The 19,343-nt window shown below is 49.7% G+C and overlaps 1 protein-coding gene across 6 annotated transcripts; it reads left to right on the top strand.

Annotated features, from left to right (window-relative positions):
• Nucleotides 1-6: 6 nt before the first annotated feature.
• Nucleotides 7-13,630, top strand: COPZ2 (coatomer protein complex subunit zeta 2). 6 transcript variants are annotated; one of them, XR_002103340.1, is made up of 11 exons: nucleotides 7-72; nucleotides 1,053-1,127; nucleotides 3,339-3,420; nucleotides 4,054-4,145; nucleotides 4,656-4,711; nucleotides 5,367-5,444; nucleotides 6,218-6,269; nucleotides 6,372-6,397; nucleotides 9,032-9,070; nucleotides 10,296-10,386; nucleotides 12,118-13,630. XR_002103340.1 is itself a non-coding variant. In XM_019548364.1 (10 exons), exons 1-10 carry the CDS (start codon nucleotides 52-54, stop codon nucleotides 12,158-12,160), a joined length of 564 nt encoding a protein of 187 aa, XP_019403909.1. In that variant the 5' UTR covers nucleotides 7-51; the 3' UTR covers nucleotides 12,161-13,630. The 6 variants fall into 6 exon arrangements, 4 of the variants coding, with proteins under 4 accessions (XP_019403909.1, XP_019403911.1, XP_019403910.1 ...); XR_002103341.1 differs by lacking the exon at nucleotides 6,372-6,397; XM_019548364.1 differs by lacking the exon at nucleotides 10,296-10,386.
• The last annotated feature ends 5,713 nt before the right edge of the window (nucleotides 13,631-19,343 follow it).

The following is a 19,343-nucleotide window of genomic DNA, read 5'->3' as shown; positions in this document are numbered from 1 at the left end:
GCACCGGGAGGCGGAGGCGCCGGGCCCGGGGCAGCTGCCGCCGCCGGAGCCATGGACCCCGCGGCACAGCTGGTACGGGGCGAGGGGCCGGGGCCAAGCCCCAACTTCCCGGCCGCCCGCAAAACTTTGTGCCGCCGGCAGCCCCGGGCGGGGCGGGGGATCCCCGGGGAGAGGAATCCGGGGGAGCATCGGGGGGATCCCGCGGGCGGGAATGGGGGGAGGCGATATTGGAGGAATCCCGGGAGGGGATCCCTCAGGGAGAGGGATCCCAGCCGGGTGTGGGGGGATCCCCGGCAGGGGGGGACCCCGAAGGAGGGTTCGGGGGGGTGTTGTGGGACTGGGGAGGGGCCCCAGGGAAGGAAGAGCCCCTGGGAGCAAGTTGGGAACAGGTCCCGTGGGGGCGTCACTGTGAGCAGCTGCTAGGGGAGCCCCCCGGCTGGAGGAGGAAAGGGGGATCGGGGCACAGACCTGGGTGCCAGGAGGCTGGAGCAGACCCTAGGTGGGTGGCTTGCTGTGGCTCAGATGGGTGCGGGGCCGGTCCCAGCCAGCTCAGCTGCTAGGCCCGTCTGAGACCAGCTCCTCGCCCCTGGGTCCCGTGACAAGGCCCCTCAGTCGTCTCAGCCCAGCTTCTGGGTCTCGGTCTGGCGCTGGACCCAGCCCCTCGCAGTCATCTCAGCCCAGGTTCTGTGGTACACTTGGACTCGGACTCTGGAGCAGTCAGTGCATGACAGAACTTGGGTTTGGATGGACCCACACGTGGAGCTGAGCCACCCTCCTCCCCCGTGTCCCCCTGTGGCCTGGGACTGGGGCATCCGGCATGGAAGGGGGCACCTCTGGCTTCTCTGGATCAGGACAGGACCAGACATGGGCTGCGCCAGGCTCTCCGTGCCTTTTCTGTGGGTAAAGAGATCATGGCACTATATACCCATTGCAGGAGGTCACCCTAGAGGGTTGTATCATTGTCCTAAATCATGGTGCCGCGGGGAGGGAGGGTCTGTGGGTCCTGTGCCTACTGTCATACAGCCTCTAGCTACACACTATCTTTATCTCAGTTTCAGGAGCCCTCGCTCTACACAGTCAAGGCCATTTTCATCTTGGACAATGATGGGCAGCGACTCTTGGCCAAGGTAAATGCCACCTGGACCAGAACACAGCCTTAATTCCAGGCCTCTGGCCTCCCAGTGAGGAGGGGATTTGGTAGGAGCTCATTCCTATGGGAGGGGCAAAAAGGAACAACAAAGTCAGAAGCATCTGGGAAGCCAGTTTCTCTCCCATCTGGTGTCCCATGTACCTGAAAAGGTATAAAAATAGTTATGTAATATGTGTAATAATCACATTCTTGGCAGTGTGGGCCAGCTCCAAGGTTACCTGTCAGGATTCATAGATTTATAGATGTTTGGGCTGGAAGGGACCTCAGTAGGTCATCTAGTCTGACCCCCGGCCCCAGGCAGGAAAGAGCACTGGAGTCAGACAAGCCCAGCTAGGGGCTTGTCCAGTCTCTTCTTGAAGACCCCAAGGTAGGAGAGAGCACCGCCTCCCTTGGAAGCCCATTCCAGATTCTGGCAATCCTTACAGTGAAGTTCTTTCTAATGTCCAACCTAAATCTGCTCTCCGTCAATTCCTGGATTCTGTCCTTAGTGAAATGTAAGCTTGGGCAAGTCAAGGCACTTTTCAGTGCCTTGGTTTTCTCATCTGTAAAACATGGAAGGTTCATCACAAGTCCATTGATAACTGCAGCTGGAGAGCAAGCTGAGCACAGGGGGCTGCTGGTACAGATGCAGAAGAAGAGTCAGGTCCTAGATGAGAATTGTAGTATCTTAAAATTATATTATCTCCCACTACCTAGAACTCTGCCACAGACCTGTGCTACTGCTTGCCAAAACCTACTTTTTCCATGAAGCCTGTAACTCTATATTTATCTTTCAATGAAGTGTTAACAACCCCCCAAACACATGACATTAGTATGACCAGCAACAAACAAAATTGATCAGTCAGTCACTTGACCATACCTTTTCCTCCCAGTTGAAATTCTGAGTCCTTTAGAGTAGTGTCTTGTCCAGAAAGCTATATGTAAAACACACAGTAATTTTCTTATTTTTACAGATTTACATAGTTTTTCCTTTAAAATGAACATCCCCTACAGCATTGTATTTTCTGATTCCTCCTCTGACAGGCACAGAACAATATTAATGCTGGCTGGGCAATAGGCTAGTTGATCTAGTAAGGTTCTATTATTTCTTGTTTCTCTGATTGCCTGGAAGCTCGCAGGGACATTGTTGCTGATTGTGACTTCTTCGTTATTTTCAGTCTTTACTTGCATTGCTGGTGTGCTATGGGGGTCCCAGTCATAGAACAGGTGCTGTACAAACCCAAAACAAAAAGATCCCCTCTACCCCAGAGCGTCAAAGTCTGCATGCAAGAGACACCAAATGTTGATGGACTAAAACCAGGGAGAGCATGTGGGGAGTACTGGGTACCGTGATAGACAGAGCTCTCCTAACATCTAGCCACTGTTAAGGGTTTTATAGGCATCAGAGTGAAGAAGTGTGGTAAGGAAGGATGTGAAGAAAGGCAGTGAGGTGGCTTGGACATCCTGAGATAAACACCATCCCAAATCTGTGTACATGATGGTTTCTTAGCCAAGATGATTTTTAAAGTATTTGTAGGAGGCAGTCATGGGGCTCTCCACTTGTTCTTCCTACTTGACTGGCTCAGTATTCATATGCCAAGATCCAGTCATCCAAGGTCTATTTCCCTAGTGTCTCTCTTTACTTGTCAGTATGTCTGCACTGTGTCCCTGGCATGCACAGATAGGGATACAGGTTTCCCTCGCCAACCGTGGTTTTGAGTATCCACGTTTAATATTCTATATACCATTTTGGCTACCACGGTATACTGTTTTGAGTAACCACGGCTTTCCATGGTCGCGGATCAGCCCACCACCTGCTATTTTTCCTGTAAGCCTTTTGTCATGCCAACCATGGTTTTGCCAACCACAAAAACTTTCAGGTACCTAACCCCAGCAGTTGGTGAGGGAAACCTGTATTGCCAAGCACTCCACCGTGACCCATGTGCATGTGGCAGCTGGGAATTTGTTCCCAGGACATGCCTGGATGACTCTTGAGTCTTCTTTCTCTGGTGTGTTTGAGAGGGGCCATGAAGGGTGATGCCCATACAGCAGCTTCATAACTTCATTGTTGGTTTGGCTCATGCAGGTGGGCAGTGCATGTTCAAGAGCAGCCCTCTCCAAGAGCTCCAGAGAGGTGGTGTAGACATACCCTGTGTGCCCATACCATGGGCTCATCCTGCTGTAACTCTCTCACCTTTGTTCTCTGCAGTACTATGATGACACCTTTCCATCTATGAAGGAACAGAAGGCCTTTGAGAAGAATGTATTCAACAAAACCCACAAAACTGACAGTAGGTAGTGAAGGTTTGGGCAGGGGTGGAGAAGGCAGAAGGGAAGGACAAGCCTTCAGGCTATGGGCTGCTGTGGAGTTTGCCAGCAACTGTTCATCCAAATCATCTATTTGGAAGGTTGGGATATTGCAGGTAGTGCCCTAGAGACAACAACTGTGATGGGAAAGCAAAAAGAAACCTGCCAGGACTGTACTATATCATCACAACAGCCAGTCCAGGAGCTCTACAAGAAGCAGTTGTCGCACCTGAGATCCTATCTGTAACTCAGTCCCAGAAAAAATATAGCACACTGCAACATGTTTTCCAAGAGTGAGTAGGAATTGCTAAGAGTTAAAACAGCCCTGGTTCAGTCAGTCTTTGCACCCTTACAGACCCCCTGAATGCACCAGGGCAACTAAAGTTGTGTGCAGGTGCCCTAGAAGTACAGTTGCTAGCTTGGGTACCTCAAAACTGCTGCAAGGAGAAGTGAAGTCAAACAGTCTAGTAGGCATATGATGACACCCCTTGAAAGTTGCAGGTGTGATGCCTGTAGGTCCCAGCTTCTCACCTCTACACATGTCCTTAGGTTACAGAGAGAAAGGCTCAGTGCCAGCCTAACACTGCCCCCACATGCCTTTTCTGCCAATGTTTCAGGTGAGATTGCCTTTCTGGAGGGACTAACCATTGTCTATAAAAGCAGCATTGACCTCTTTTTCTATGTGGTGGGAAGTTCCCATGAAAATGAGGTAAGCGCCTCCCTGAGCCCCACACCAACAAGAGCATGAGGAAATAATGAAATAAAAGGTGGGGGGGCATGCATTTCAACACTGAGGGCTGCTTCTCTCTGCTCCTTTGACCAGCTTTGTGGGAACAGAGTTCTAGTTCCTCCTGCATACCCTGAATGGGGAGGACCCTCCACACACTCAGACCCTTTCCTAAGGATAGAAGGCTCTGTCTTCTCTCATCTACCTCATGGTGAAGTTGAGAAAGATGCATCTTTCCCATATGCTTGTAGGACCCCAGTGCATGAGTGCTTTTCTAGGCCACTAATTGGCCTGTAGACATAGCTGTCTGTCTCTGGGCATAGCTGTCTGTCCAGCTACCAGGACTGCCATTTGTTAGGCATCCCAAGTCACTTCACCCAAGCCTGGGAAATGTCCCCCCAGAAGTTACCAGGGGAGCTTCTTATAGAAGGGGTTGGTGGGAAAAGACATGCAACTCTGTACTACCTTCATGGGCTTCTCCTCTTCTCCCAGCTGATGCTGATGGCTGTTCTCACCTGTCTCTTTGACTCTCTCAATCACATGCTACGGTGAGTACCACAGCTCCTGCCAGAACTCATGATATTTCCCGAGGGAAAGGTCCCAAAACCAAAACCAGCCCTAATAACAACAGCCTGACCCTACCCTCTTCCACCCAAGGGTCTCAAAGTCCTTTATAAGCATTAATGGACAAAGACTCATGGCCTTAGATTGAAAGCTGCTGAAGGCAGGGGCACCTTTCTCTGCACTGGGTGGCTTGATCTCCTTTTCAGAGATGGAGAAACTGAGGCACAGAGCAGGGAAGTGATTCACCCAAGGCTGCACACAGTGAGTCAGTGGAAGCCCCAGGAGTCCTAGCTTCTATTCCATGCTATAAGCACTGAACTGCCCTTACTCTGGTGGCTAGAAATAGAACCCCGAAACTCAACTCCTCAGTTGTTTTAACCATTAGATGTCTCTGCTGGGCAGGCACTAGTATTAGCTATCTGTTCCTGCTTCCTCCCTATGCAAGAACCTCTGCTCACATGAGCAGCTGGCATTGTGCTGCAGGGAGGGGAGAGTAGACGGGGAGGCAAAGGAATCTCTGCAGGTATGTTGGGACTGAGCTATCTGGAGCAGCAATGCGTCTTGGTGCTTGGGCAGGGAACACTCTGTCCCCGCCCTGAGCTCTCCTGGAGTCACTGGCTCATTTTATCCCACCCACAGGAAGAATGTGGAGAAGCGCTCCCTCTTGGACAACATGGACGGGGCCTTCCTGGTGGTGGATGAGATTGTTGATGGGGGGTATGGCTATGCATGCTCTTGCTTGGGTATTTTGCTAGGAGAGGAGAGGGTTGGAGAGAAGGGCTAATTGCACGTTAAGGGGAGAGAAGCCAAATGCTCTGGCAGCTGCTTATGGTCCCAAGAGCAATAGCAAGAGAAAATGTTACCAGTTCAGTGGTAGCAGTAGGCTCTGATGATGCCAGTTCAAATTCAAGTTAAAATCCAGCCCATGCCATTCTTAAACAAATAGTATCTGATGGCTGTTGGGGGGCCTATGTGAAATCAAATTGGAAAGTCTGAGCCGAGCTCTTAGCAGACCAGTGCTCTTATCAGACAGAACACTGCTGTATGCTCTTGTTAGCCAAATCCCAACCTTGATACTCACCACTAGCAACAACACTCAGCTTGTAAGGTAGGACTTTTCATTGGGAGATCCCAAAATAATTTTACAAAGCAGGTGAGGATCATCATCCCTGTTTACAGCTAGAGAAACTGAGGCATGGAGCATGGCAGGTGTGTGTTCAAGGTCACCCAGCAATCTAGTGGCAGAGCTGGGAATCGAACACGGGGCTCCTGAGTCTTAGTCAACATGCTAAGACAGTGGTAGGGAGCTGAGTTTTCCTCATTCTTGCAACAAGAAGGTTTCAGTTTCCAGGATGATCACCCTGGCATCATGTTCCACGTGTAAATCCACCCTCCCTCTTGCAGCAAGAGGGGGAATGTGCAACATGAAAGCACCTTTGAGAGATGGACCTAATCTGATGGGAAAATCCTATTACTCTTCTTGCTTTTAGGGTGATTCTGGAGAGTGATCCACAGCAAGTGATCCAGAAGGTGAACTTCAGGGTAAGCCCTCCTACAGAGCCTGCCCCTGTTCTCCCTACCAGGGACTTTTCTCCTTTTGAGCCCTTTGCTCTAATCTTCTTCCTTTAACTCTTTCCATTCCAGACAATCTCAGAGCCCGCTGCATACGGGTTTGTTCTCTTTGATTACATCGCTGGTAGGTCAGAGCAGAGTGAATCTGTACCTCCCAGGTGTTAACTAGGCTACAGTCAGCTGTGAACCAGGTGTGAGGCCACTTCCTTCAAAGCATGTCACAAGTTGCTGTGGGGCCGTCTGCTGAATTAGGTGGAGATATAGTGTGTCCTTTCTGCATGTTCCTGGTAAATCTGGGGTGGCAGTCAGGCTTGGAAGGATTATGACTCCATTAGTAAATATGATTCATTGTCAACATCTCCCTCCACCCAAAAATCATTAACAAATGATATTTACACGCATGAGACATAAAGAGACAAATTTCTAGAAGGAGCCCACCCACATCCATTTAGACACCAAAATACAAAATTAAGTGGACAGTTTATCCAAGGAGCTGTGTAGTGTCAAGCACTTAAAAAATGGCTATAGGCTGTCAAAAAACCAGGGTCTCCTTTGCCTTCAATCTACCTGACAGTTCTGCATATGAAATATTCATGACCCCATACAGTTTTTATCATCCAATCATTTGCAAAGCTGTATTGTTGTTAGGGTTTTTTTGATAAAACAATGACTGGTATCTCTTTATTTCCTACCAGGGCAGACTTTGTCAACAAAAACACATGTATATATTCTCGGAAATAAATGTTGCTAGCTGTTGAAATTGATTTAAGCTAATTGAATCATTCCAAGCCTGTAGTACTACTTTGTGCTCGCTTTTGGACATGTCTCATTTGAATTCTGGGTCAAAGGAGAGAGATAAATATCAGTAGAAGCAATGCTAATAGTGTGAAAATTTCATTGCCTTCTAAGAAGTTGCCAGTAATACATATGCAGACTGTGGTTACCTCCTCATGAAGTCTGTGACAAAACAAAGCATGGGTCCTAACTGCGTGGGGGTGACCATGCAGTGGCTTTCTATGAGAGAGCCATTTGGTCATTATTGACTTCTAACATGTTTATCCTACTGTGGAGATGGGGTAGTTTGAGTCAGGTGTAACCAAATTAACCAGCCCTCCTGCTTCCTAGCTGTCTGGATGGGGAGATATCCCAGAATGCATTGCATGTATGTAAAAACACTCCTAGTTCTGTGCTACAGAAGCTGAAGCATTGTGAGATAAGCGTGCATGTTTCCCAGCATGTCTTGCCACATGGTAACAATGGAAGTGCCACTGAGGTTGATGCATAAAAGGCAGTTATTTGAAGATATGTATGTCTGTGCTGCAGTGATAGAAGGTATAGTCTCTTCATCAAGAAAATAAGCCCTTCTCACATGCTCCCACTCCTTTTACATATAACAGAAAGGAGATGGGGGAACTCCTTGAGGGGTGTCCTAAGCTGCTGTTCATGAACACTCCAGAAACCTGGGGCTTAAGCATGGTGCTAGGTCTACCCCTCAGGGCATGCTCACTGCTTCATTTCTGGGGTTGACATGGGGAAAAGCAGGAGCAGGTAAATGGGTTTATCTCCTCAGTAGTGACAATAAGCACCCTGCCACTGCAATGTAGACATAGCCTCAGCCATATTCCCTGTAGCAGAGCCAGTTGCCCTCACTGAGAGCTATGCTGGACACGGCTGTAACTGTAGATTATCAGGGCCTGTGATACACATGGAAGCAGCATAGGCAAGTGGACCATGCAAAACCAGCTTCTCCCACAGCAACTAATCTGCATTGGCATGAATGGAGCGTCTGAGCCTGAAGCTGTCCAGGCATGTTGCTAAGCAAAGCAGAGGCAGTTCTGTTTGGTAGCAGAGTAAACAAATGTATCAGACAAGAATATATCTGTGTTTCCTAAATCCACTCCTTCCAAGACTGCTGGAAACAGCTGTGACATGAGGTACTGCTATCTCTCTCTCTCCCTCTTTGTGTTTGTGTAAACCAAGTGGTGGGGCAGAGAATGGCATGGCCCCAAACTGCTGGGAATGGTTGGGATTCCATCACCGTGATGTCATGCAGAAGGAGCTCAGTGGGGATGCGTGAATTGCTTGGTATTTCTGTAGAGCTGAGTGCGCTCTTACCACTGGGACTCTTGCACTGTATGCATGTGAGAGAGGGTATAATAATTATTTATCTAGGTTGATATCCCACCCTATCCAGAGAGACCCGGAGCAGGTTGCAGTAAATGACAAGCAGCCCACAGATAAGAAGCAACAGTGGATTCCCAAATGACACCCAGAACTTCAAAACTCCATAGGCAACCAAAAGGGAATGAAAATTGTCAGCATAGTGCTGTGCATTTTTATCTGAGGATCTTAAAGACTCTCATGAACTTTGAATTCATCTAATTAAAAGTCCCCCTCATCAGGGAAGGGTTCTGTCAGGTGCACTACACCCATTGCTGAAACACAGCTGTGTCTGAGGAATGTGGCAGCTAGTTTAACAGCCCTACAGCAACACAGTATAGCAGGCAGTGCAGTTTTTGCATTCAGATGCAGCTGCAGACTGGATTTGGATGGGCAGAGTATAATTGCTTGAGTAGGAGTATGTTGAAGATGCTAGAGCTAAGCCCTTTAAATACTATGGGGTTTTCAGTGCTTACAAGTAGTCACCTTTCCTTCCCCTGTCCCATACCTGTTCCCACTGCTCCAGGCATCTTCACTTCTCATAAACCTCCGTGTCTTTTTCCTTCTTTTAGGTGGATGACAGCCCTCTCTCTGAGCAAAGTGTTGCCCAGGTAAAGGTCTCGAGACCCCATCCATTTCCTTTCTGGGTGCTGGCGTGGGATTGAGGATATGGAGATGGCATGAAGTGGGCCTGCTGCTTACATGCCAGGGCAGGGGAAAACAATCCTGTAGTTTTGAGGGATTCATGCCTAGCCCCACTCTATATGCACTGTGAGCATCAGGCAAGGCTGCCCAACATAAGAGCAATTGGGTAGGTAAGTCGCTCAGGTGTCATATAGTCCCAGATCCTATAGAGCTCCCAGATGGGAGGTTGCATAGAACCATGGCAGGGAGCCTCTTGGGGCTGGGGCTGCATGGAGGGGTTTGTGAAAAGGTTCCATGGTAGCTGGAGCCCCTCCTGTCACTCAGAGCACTGGTGGTATTTGGCCACTTTGCACCTATTGCACCTGGTGAACATCCCCTGAAGCAGCCACAAGGGGATCTCATTCCACCTCCTTCCCCAAACGGCCTGTCCTTATCTGTATTTAAAAACATTGAGGCACAGGGGGGGTGAAGTGGATTGCCCAAGTTTACACAGCAAGTTGGAGGCAGAAGAAGCCAGGAGCCCTTAACTGTAATCTTGACTGATGACCCACACACCTCTCTTTCCCAAATAGAACCCAGGAATCCCGAGTCATAATGTCCCTGCTCTAACCACTGAGACCCACTCCCTACCCATAGCCCAGACTGAAACCCAGGAGACCTAATGCCCTATTTCCCTACTTCAGTTACTAGATCTCCAACCGCATCCAAAGCTTTAGGCAGAACCCAGAAGTCCTGACATCCAGTCACCCTGCTTAAGCATGAGACCATATTCCCCTTCCAGAGCCAAGTGATGATAACCCAGGAGTTCTGACACCCATTCCCATGTTTTCACCACTAGGCAGTGCTCAGGAAGTCAGTATGATAGTGGATTAGAAACACATCAGGCCATGTCCTTGCATTAGGCTTTGCCTTTGCTGGGTCTAGCAATTCAGCTATGTGCTTGAGCACCCCCAGCAAACCCAGCAGGTTTGCAATGTCAGACCCGTCTCCCCTGCTCCTCCTGGTCCCTCAAGTGACAGGGCAGGACATGGTGAGGGGGAAGGATGGTTTGGGGTAGGGTGTCACTTGGGGCAGGCTTGAACATGAACTTGGGCAATCCAAGTGGGGAAGGGTCTTCAAGTTGAGCCTGTCCCTTCCTTCCAGGCCACACACTGCTCTGTGTTCTGTCCCTCATGTGCTCTCTCCTTGCAGGTGCTTCTGTCCACACTAATCCTGCCTGCATGAGCCATGGGGCTGAGTCTATGTCTAACCCAGCACTAACTACCACTTCGTACTGGGCAGAGTAAGTGACCCCTGCAGCCTAGGCCCACCTCTGCCAAGGCCTCTGCTACCTGCCTGCAGAGGACCAGTAGAAACCTACTTATTTCTTCCCTTGCCTCCTAAAAGCCAGCTTGGGAGGACTCCCTTCCCCAGTCTCTGAACCATGTGTATGGTGAAGCCTGTCTGTACAGCCACCTTCTACCAGGGGTTCATAACATTTTGTTCATGGAAAGCCATTTAATGGATGCAACATTGTGTCAGGAAGTGCAGTCCACTAGCTCCATGTTCAATAAAGGACTGCAATACTGATGGCCACCATTTAAAAGTCCCTTTGTGAGCTATGTATAAATGCTATGTGGGCTGCGAGTGGCCCATGGGCTGCACTTTGGGAACCTTTGTTCTATACTCTCTGTCCCTGGCTGACATAATACCATCCCTAGTAAGATCACCTCTCCCTTCCATACTAACCCTCACACAGTACCCCATAGCATGTGGGTAACATATTTTTACCCAGAGATGTTTGCACAGCAGAGCATGTGGTCATAACTGGGAAGTAGATTTTAGATTGTGCGAAAACATAGGTTAAAAATACTTTAAATAGCACCTACAGAGCTCTCGATAATTGTCTGGTAGGAAGCCAGTTATAATGGCCCATCAGTCTGGAGGTCTTTTTCATGGCTGCTAGAAGGCTGCTGTGGGTGTGCAGTGTGTTGGATACTGTTGGCCTATGTGTATCCAGGGTAGAAGCTGGGTGATTGTGGCTTTCAGTGACTAATCAGCAGTAGTGTAACAATGGGTGGGCAAGCGGGGTGAAAGCCCTGGGCAATGTCTTAGTGGGGGGGGGGTGGGGGGGGGGGGCACCTCATCCTGGTGCCCCTGTTTCTCCCCCCTATTGCACCCTACATCTTCCCTGTAGCAACTCCTGCTCCACTAGTTTTGTAGATGGTTGATGCACATGTTGGTGGCAAAAAAAAGGTGGTGACATCTCCCCCAGCAGCAGTGAACCTGTAGCCACTGCTTCTGCACCACGCACCTCCACCATCCAGGGTACAGTAATAGCTAGTTACACCTCTACTAGGTCTGTGGTATGGATCAAAGCCAGTTCCCAGTAGCACTGTCTTTATCCCTCACAGAGACAAAACTGTAGAGTAATCATAAACAGTCTAGACTAGGTCAGGGGTTGTTTGTGCTGGACGAGCATTAACCATCAGTTCCAAGCAAGAGCTGCAGGCTGGCCTGATCTGCAACACTGACATACTGATGAGCCAAACTCCTTCAGATCAGACAGGACTTCCCAAGTCTTCTTTGCAGACTCCATCTCTAGGCCCGGCAGTTTCTGATGATGGGCTCCCATATGCTGATCAGGGCTTAGTGTCCAGAATTCAGCTTAGTGGGGGGTGTACATAGGTCATGTCTAAAATGCAGCTGACTGCTTTGGGAGGGGGTACAAAATAGTTCCCATGCTGCTAGGCAGATGTCAGTTCTGCTGCTATGAAGAAGCATATCTACCACCTAGTGGCTGTTTGAAGCAAAGCAGGATTCAACCACCCAAATTGTCTGACTGAGGCACATCAGAAATCTCCCTCTTAGAGCCAGGCAGGTTTATGTTGGCATTAAATGGGTCTCCTGGTGCCAGTGAAGGAGACCTGCTGAGTTCATATGGAGTTGTAATCCGTTTGCAGAATCCCTGAGGCTGCAGGGCTTAATGTCTCTCTGTTTTTCTTCTTCTTACCCTCCTCCACCCCCTTAATAGGTTCTGCAATCTGCCAAAGAGCAAATTAAATGGTCCTTATTAAAGTGAAAGACCCAAAGGAGAGCGCCTGGATATTTCCGATTGGATGGGTCTAAACTACGGCTACAAATGATTCCTCGCCTGATTTGATTAGCCATTTTCTAATTGGCACAATAGGTCTGACAGAAGATTTGGGGTAGGATGCAAGATGGCCGACATCAGCGGTGCCACCCAGAAGAACTCTAAGCTTCCATGGACACGTCCACCCAGCTGGCTTCACCCCAGTCTCAGTGACATGAAATTTACAAGCTAACGGAGGAGGAGAGTTTGGGAGAATTAATCCATAAATGGGCCAGATTCTGCTCCTGCACCAATGCAAATCTCGAGTGACTTCAGTGTAAAAGTTTCAGATTTACTTTGGTATGACTGAGAGTTGAATCTGGCCTGAGAACCTTAAGGAACTATATAATTGCTGGGTATTGCAGCCAGTAATTATTTAAGGAATGAATAAGATGACTGATTACTGGTATTTTCAACACCTGAAGGCTTTCTTGGAAGAGTCAGGTAGCAGCTGAAGTAGAGTAGACTGGTTTTGAATCTTCCCTTTTGTCGGTATTGTCGACTAAAGAACTGTTCCCTTTCTTTTCCGCACCAATAACTTCCATTCATGGTACAAACTAAAGCCTGTGAGCATTCATGGAGAGGCTGGGCCCCTTAAACATAGGCTGAGATTTCCAAAACTGTGTAAGGGATTTGATGCCCATTTCTCACTAAAATGAATGGGACTTGGGCTTCTTAGAATTATATTGGCTGCTTCCAAAATAACCCAAGAGCCAGAGCTTTGACTATAGTAGGTGACATTCACCCTATGTGGAGGTCAGCATCCATCCCACTCAAATGCCTTGAAAGGAACAAAATAGGGATGAATGGGCATGGATGACTGTTTTCCCATCAGGCTGATATTTGGAACACCAAAGCAGATCAATCATACAATGGAAAATAATGCAGCCCAGGCTGCAATTAATTATGTAAACTCAAGCTTGCTACCACTGGTTGTCGGCCCAAATATTATTAAAGGACCTTGCTGTGTTAAGAACCCTTTCCTCAAAACAAATCACTTCCTTTCCTTTGTCAGCACCCAAGATTCTAAATATCGAAAAAAAATTAAATTCTAATGAAGGAGAGCTGATTATTTTTGAGTTGTTTCTCTCTTGTTTTGCCTTGCTTCCCAGCGTCTTCTCTAGGCTGCAAAGTTGGGGTTGGCCACACCACATCAGAGGCCTGGATTTAGAAACAAACCCATTTTTACATTGCAAACTTTTAAAAAAGGGGCCTTATAAATATTTCTATATTTTGTAACTCTTTTTTTCTTTTAAAATCTGGGATCTCCTTTATTTTCTATCATCCTTTTATCTAGTCAGTTGTGTGTTACTTAATTTATTGAGAGTTGGGTATGTTTCAGTTGATTTCTGTAAGCTGTGCATGTCCAGCTTCATTTATGGTCAACAAATAAAATTTTATATCCCAAGGGTCATTTTTCCCCTTTCTGTTTTTCCTGCCTGTAATGTATGGAGATGCAGGCATGTTCCTCTTACTGCCCTACACAGAATTAAAGCTATGTCACTTTTTCCATTACAAGGCCTGTTTTTGAGGGGTTTATAACTCATCTGTAAAATTCACTCTGGACACAGGCCCCCTGTCAGCCTGGGACATGTATATTTTTGTTAAATGTTTTTCTTTCAGAGGCAGCGTCTCTCCCGCAATGGGCTGTAAAGACTAAATTTGTTATTTTTACCGTGAAATTCTGCTCCCTGCTGATTCATAATGTGGGATTGAGGGCCTCTGAGGGGTGCCTAAATATTTATTTTACTTAGGGACAGCAGGGTTGTTTCACAGCCTGGTATACATGAAAACTGCCCTGCATATCTTTAGCCTGCATGACTGTGTGTGTCCTCTCTGCACTGTGCGCTAAGGGTCCCTGAAACCAAAGGCCTAAGGTTGTTTGGCTAACACCCAGCAGTCCAGAGGAACAGAGAGTAGGGAACCACAGAGGGTTTTTCACTATGGCCACTGCAGATGTGTCTGGTAACCTGGGTCAAAGCATAAGTGCATGGGGCTGCTTCACTTGGAAGTTGGTTCCAGATCCTAGCCACCCTGACAGTGAAGTAGCGCCTCCTGATGTCTAATCTGAATCTACCCTCTGCCAGCTTGTGACCATTATTCCTGGTCACTCCTGGCAGTGCTTGGAGGAACAGAGACTCCCCCAATGCCTGCTGGTCCCCTCTGACTAGTTTGTAACAGGGCACTAGATCTCCCCTCAGCCTTCTCTTTTGGAGGCTGAACATGTTCAGGTCCCTGAACTTCTCGTAGGGCCTGCCCTGCTGCCCCCTGGCCATGCGAGTGGCCCTCCTCTGGACCCTCTCCATGTTGTCCACATCCCTCCTGAAGTGCAGCACCCAGAACTGGACGCAGTACTCCAACTGCATGCAGCCTGACCAGTGTCACACAAAGGGGGAGTATCACCTCCTTGGATCTGCTTGAGATGCATCTGCGGATGCATGACAAGGTGCGGTTAGCCTTCCTGACTGAATCCCCACACTGCTGGCCCATGTTCATATTGGCATCAGTGATGACTCCAAGATCCTTTTCTGCTGCTGCACTGACAAGAAGGGAGTTCCCCAGCCTGTAGGTACGGTGCTGGTTCTTCCTCCCCAGGTGCATCACTTTGCACTTGTCAGTGTTGAATCCCATCCTATTCTCATCCACCCACCCCTGTAACCTGTCTAGGTCCGATTGCAGCCTATTCCTCCCTTCTAGCGTGCCCACATCCCCTCACATCTTGGTGTCATCAGCAAATTTGAACAGATCCCACCTGCCCTGGCATCATCTCCCTTTGCCCAGTCCTTTTCACCTTCCTTTTATTTTCCATTCAGCTCTTTCCAAACTCAACCCATGATCAAGACTAGACAAGATTGCGGCTTTCCCATGCCCTAGGCTGCTAGCACCCTGTCTGCGTTGCTGGTGCATTCGCCTGTCCCGCTCCCTCCCTATGCCTGCCTTGTCCAGGCAAACTGCAGACTCTTTGGAGCAGGGCTCATCTGCTATTCACCCATGTGCATCACTGCCTAGCACAGCAGCACCCTGGCCCTCAGGCACTGACACCAGAAACCTGATTAATAGTAATACCTATTGGGTGCAGGATGTGAATTAAGGGGGGGAGGGGTGAGCCCCCACATACAGATGACAGCCCCCCTGTAATATTTGAAAATCGTAACCTGTGGGGGTCAGATCGGATTGCTCCTTCCAATGAACCAGTTTAATTTTTTTTGTAGACCCCCAGAATGAGTCAAAATGTAATTTGAACCCTGATTGGGTGTGAAGAGGGAGTGAGGCAAACAGCCTAGGATTGGGGGATTATCAGGTTGGAGCTGAAGTCCCTCCCAACTGCCCCCACCCCCAGATTAAGAGGGTACGTTTTTTACCCACGCCTGGATTGTTCTTCCTTGGGGAGCAGACGCACTTTTGTGACGGTCCCTAACGCCTCGCCCTGAGTTTGTCTCTTGTGTCCCGCTCCCTCGGATCGCTCCGTTTCATCACCCCGCCCCTTAGCCCCGGGCTGCCCGGCGTAGCCACGCCCCTTCCTTGACCGGCCACGCCCCTTCCCCGCAGGCTCCGCAAGCCCCACCCTCTACCCCGAGGCCAGCCATTAGTGATCCTGCAGCACCACCTGCTGGCGAGAGCCAGGCCTGCAGCCTCCATGTAGCCGTGCCCTAGGGACCTGCCCCCCCTCCAGAGCTTCAGTGCACCCACTCTCCACCCCTGCCCTCAGCGACCCCAGCATCACCCGCCCTTGGTCCTCTTCCCATTGACATCCTCCACCTCTGCCCCTTTCGCCATGGCCCAGCCCCAGGATCACCCAACACAACCCTTTTGCCATACACACCCCTGTTGCACCTCACCCCACCCACTGCAGGCCCCTTTTGAACAGTCTCTTGCCCATTTCCCATCCTCTAGTCCAGGGGTGGGCAACCTGCAGCAAGCATGCCACAAGTGTCACAGGCAGCCTCTGCGTGGCACACGGTAGATGCGGGGGGAGGGGCAGATAGCACAGCAGTGTAGGCAGGGAGCAGACACCAAAACAGCAGCTCAGGCAGAGGAAGTGGATGAGAGTGGCATTCAGGGAAGGACACAGGACTTAATTTGTGGCATGCCTGACCTAAAAGTTGACCTCCTCCCCACCACTGCCATAGTCCATCTGCTCCTTCCTGCAGACTGGGCTGAGGAAAGACTTGAAGGAGGAAAAGTGGTTTATTTTTTAGGAACAATTATTTCATCCTACCCCGCAACATGTCAGCAGCCTAGTTCTCATTAGCTCTCCTCCAGCTGCCCCCCACCATAATAAACCAGGGCACTCATGCCAGGCTGGAGTGGGGGGTAGGCTCTACCAGAACAAGACAGAATGTGCCCATGGCTGTGACAGTCCTGGCAGCACTTGTGAGAGGGTGATGGGGGTGTGGAGGGGTGTTTGAAAAATAGGTTTAAAGCTTTCTGTCACTTGTGTACTTCATTGCAGCTGGGCCCTGCTCTGGATGGTGTAGCAGTAGCAGTGGGGTGGTGGCTCTCTGCTCAGCTGTTGCTGAAGTGGCCAGGGTTAATTACTGTCAGCAATGTTCCCACCCTATCACGTTAACAGGGACATTGCTGCCTTTGACACAAACTTCTACTGAGATATGCAAGCTGCAGCTCTGGGCCTTTGTTGGGGAGCAAAGGGGACAGTTCCCTCCATGTTCCTGGGAAGTCTCCAGGTCTCTCCCAGTGACTGTTTTTAGCTCCAAACCCATCCTCCAATGTCTGTGATCTCAATGGGAGGTTTCCAGTCATTGTAGTTTGTGGCTCACACCATTGTATAACTTCCTTTGTAGAGGAATTTCCTCTGGCCCTCTGCCAGTGAGTGGGAAGAGGAGCCCTCTCACCCTCCCTCTGTCCATGTTCTCTTCTGCATGCATCATCTTTTTTCCTTCTTTTCTTCTTTCCTTTCTTCCTTGGCTGTTTTATTTTTCCTCCCTCCCCTAGCTCATCATTCCCTTCCAGCTGCCTTTAACAAGTCAAGGCAGGGAGTGACATCTCCTGATGAGACAGCTCTCTGTCCTATATAGCATCTGCCATCCAAGCTGGAGTTGCTTACTACTGTATGAGGCAGTGGGTGGGCTGGCATAAACTCCACAGCCCAATGGCATAAATAGCCCAGGCAGGGGTTAGCTGTCAGCTCCCTGGTACCACCACAAGTTCAAAACACAGCAGGGCCCTTCATTCTTGCTGGGCAGAGACCTTTTGTTCTATGTGTGTGGCCCTTTCAGAGGAGATGTGGGGAACCAAGGTCGTGTCTGCTTTGCACAGACATACAAGTCACAAGGCACCGTACATAAGGTGAGGAAGGCAGTCTGCCCCAGGGGCCTTCGCCTTTCTGCCCCCACCTCTGTCAGGAGGCACTAGATTATCTGCCCAACCCAGAGCTGGCTGCATTTTAGTGGGGCTGGATGTTTGCAGCTGTGGAGCATTTCAGTATGGAAAACACTTTATAATGTACAAGGTAACTGCTGGACAGTTATACTAAATGAGAAGTGAAAACAGCCTGAGATTCAGTGGTATAGGACTTGGAAGAATGGAGCTGGGATCTGAAACAGAGATGTGGGGAAGGCTGCGCCAGACAGCAAGGGCTGCAAAGAAGAAAGCTCTCACACCCACAAGGGAAAGGAGCAAGACATGGAAGCAGTTTCACAAGAAGAGATGCAGAGGTGAAGACTCTTGCACTCTCTGGGGAAAGCAGGGGAGAGAAATGAGATTATCTGGTGGGTTTTCCAGTCACAGGAGAGCAGGGGTATTTTCTTTGAGCGTGTTACTGGACAGTCTAGAGCTCCTGCTGAGACCACGTTACTAACATTCTCCATGGAGCCAAGCTCCAGACACAGCCTGGATGCCAGCCAAGCCCTGTTCCCGCTGGCACCAGTTCCCCCAGACAGCTTCATTAGCTGATGGCATGTGGCCGGCTTGTCCCAGCTCAGAGACAGGAGAGAGCGAGCGTGAGGAGCAGCGCTGAACAGGAGGTGCGGGCACAACAGGCACAAAATGCTGCTGCTCCCCCACGTGAGCAGAGCCAAGCAGCTGCCGCTCTGCGAAACAGACCCAGAGGGGAAGGGGTGGTCAACAGTGCACAGTGCTCTTCTTCTGCCATCACCATCCAACCCCTCTGCCCCCCTCATCTCGCTGCCAGTCTCATTCTCTTTGTTTTAGGCAATATACCCCTGGTCCATAACTTTTACCTTCTGATAACACATCCATGTTAGGCCCAGCACTGCTGTTTCCCTGCGAGCTGAGATGAAAGGAAGCTGGGAAGCACTGGGGAAAGCAGTGCAGCTACAGGACTAAGAGCATTCAGTGCAGCACTGGGGCTCAGTGTCTGGGTTCGAGCTGGTGGAGGGCCACACTGGGATACGGGAGAAATGTGTATTTTAGGAAGGTGAGAGGACATAGTCCAGCATTAGCATGTGTGTGTGCAGAAGTCTTGCAACTCAGGGAGGTATAGATCAGCAGCAATTTGTGTGTGGGTGGGAGTCTCAGGGTGGCATCAAGGACTGTGGAAGAAGCATCAGATAGGCCTGCATTCCCCAAGCCTGCACCCCTCCTTCAGTCCCAGCGCGACTCTGCCCCCCTGAACCTCAGTGCTAATCTGGATTTCCAAGTCACAGTGTCCTCTTCATGCCCCTCAACCCAGGTGCCATTCTGAACACGTACCCTGAATCTCAGTGCTGCATCTTTGCCCCAGTTGCCCTATTACAACACCGCTCTCTTCAAACCTGGGGCTGCATTTTGCACCCCTGCAGCTGCACTGCCCTCACAGAGCTCAGAGGCTGGGGACTGCAGGCAGCTAAGTTGCTGTGGGAAGATACACGTCTGAGGGGTTCCCTGAAGTGAGAAGTGTACAGGGTAGGCTTGGGGGTGCAGCATGCCTGGGGACTCCTCTGCCAAGTCTGTTTTTCTGCAATGCCTGTGAGCTTTGCTCCTGGAAGCATAGGGCAGGTGGATTTCACAGAGTGTTTCTCAAAGCCAGTCCTATCTGTATGGTGACACTACAGCAAGAGGATCCCCCTGAGGCACCAGGCCATGCTCACTCTCTCCCCTCCCCAGCTCCTACCCTCCCCTAGCCACCTCTGTCTTAGAAGGTTGAGTCCCAGGTTCCCACATTCCCT

Source organism: Crocodylus porosus, unplaced genomic scaffold (assembly GCF_001723895.1).
Source record: "Crocodylus porosus isolate Cpor-Errol unplaced genomic scaffold, CroPor_comp1, whole genome shotgun sequence".
In the NCBI taxonomy this organism is placed as follows: Eukaryota; Metazoa; Chordata; order Crocodylia; family Crocodylidae; genus Crocodylus; species Crocodylus porosus.
Note: the sequence above shows the minus strand (reverse complement) of the source record. Positions and strands in the feature narration are given on the sequence as shown.

Bases quoted from the DNA above. Each gene is read 5' to 3' on its own strand.
- COPZ2 (XM_019548364.1), top strand. From the start codon at position 52: ATGGACCCCGCGGCACAGCTG. The intron at 73-1,052 runs GTACGGGGCGAG...TCTTTATCTCAG, and splicing joins TGGACCCCGCGGCACAGCTG to TTTCAGGAGCCCTCGCTCTA. The intron at 3,421-4,053 runs GTAGGTAGTGAA...CCAATGTTTCAG, and splicing joins CAAAACCCACAAAACTGACA to GTGAGATTGCCTTTCTGGAG.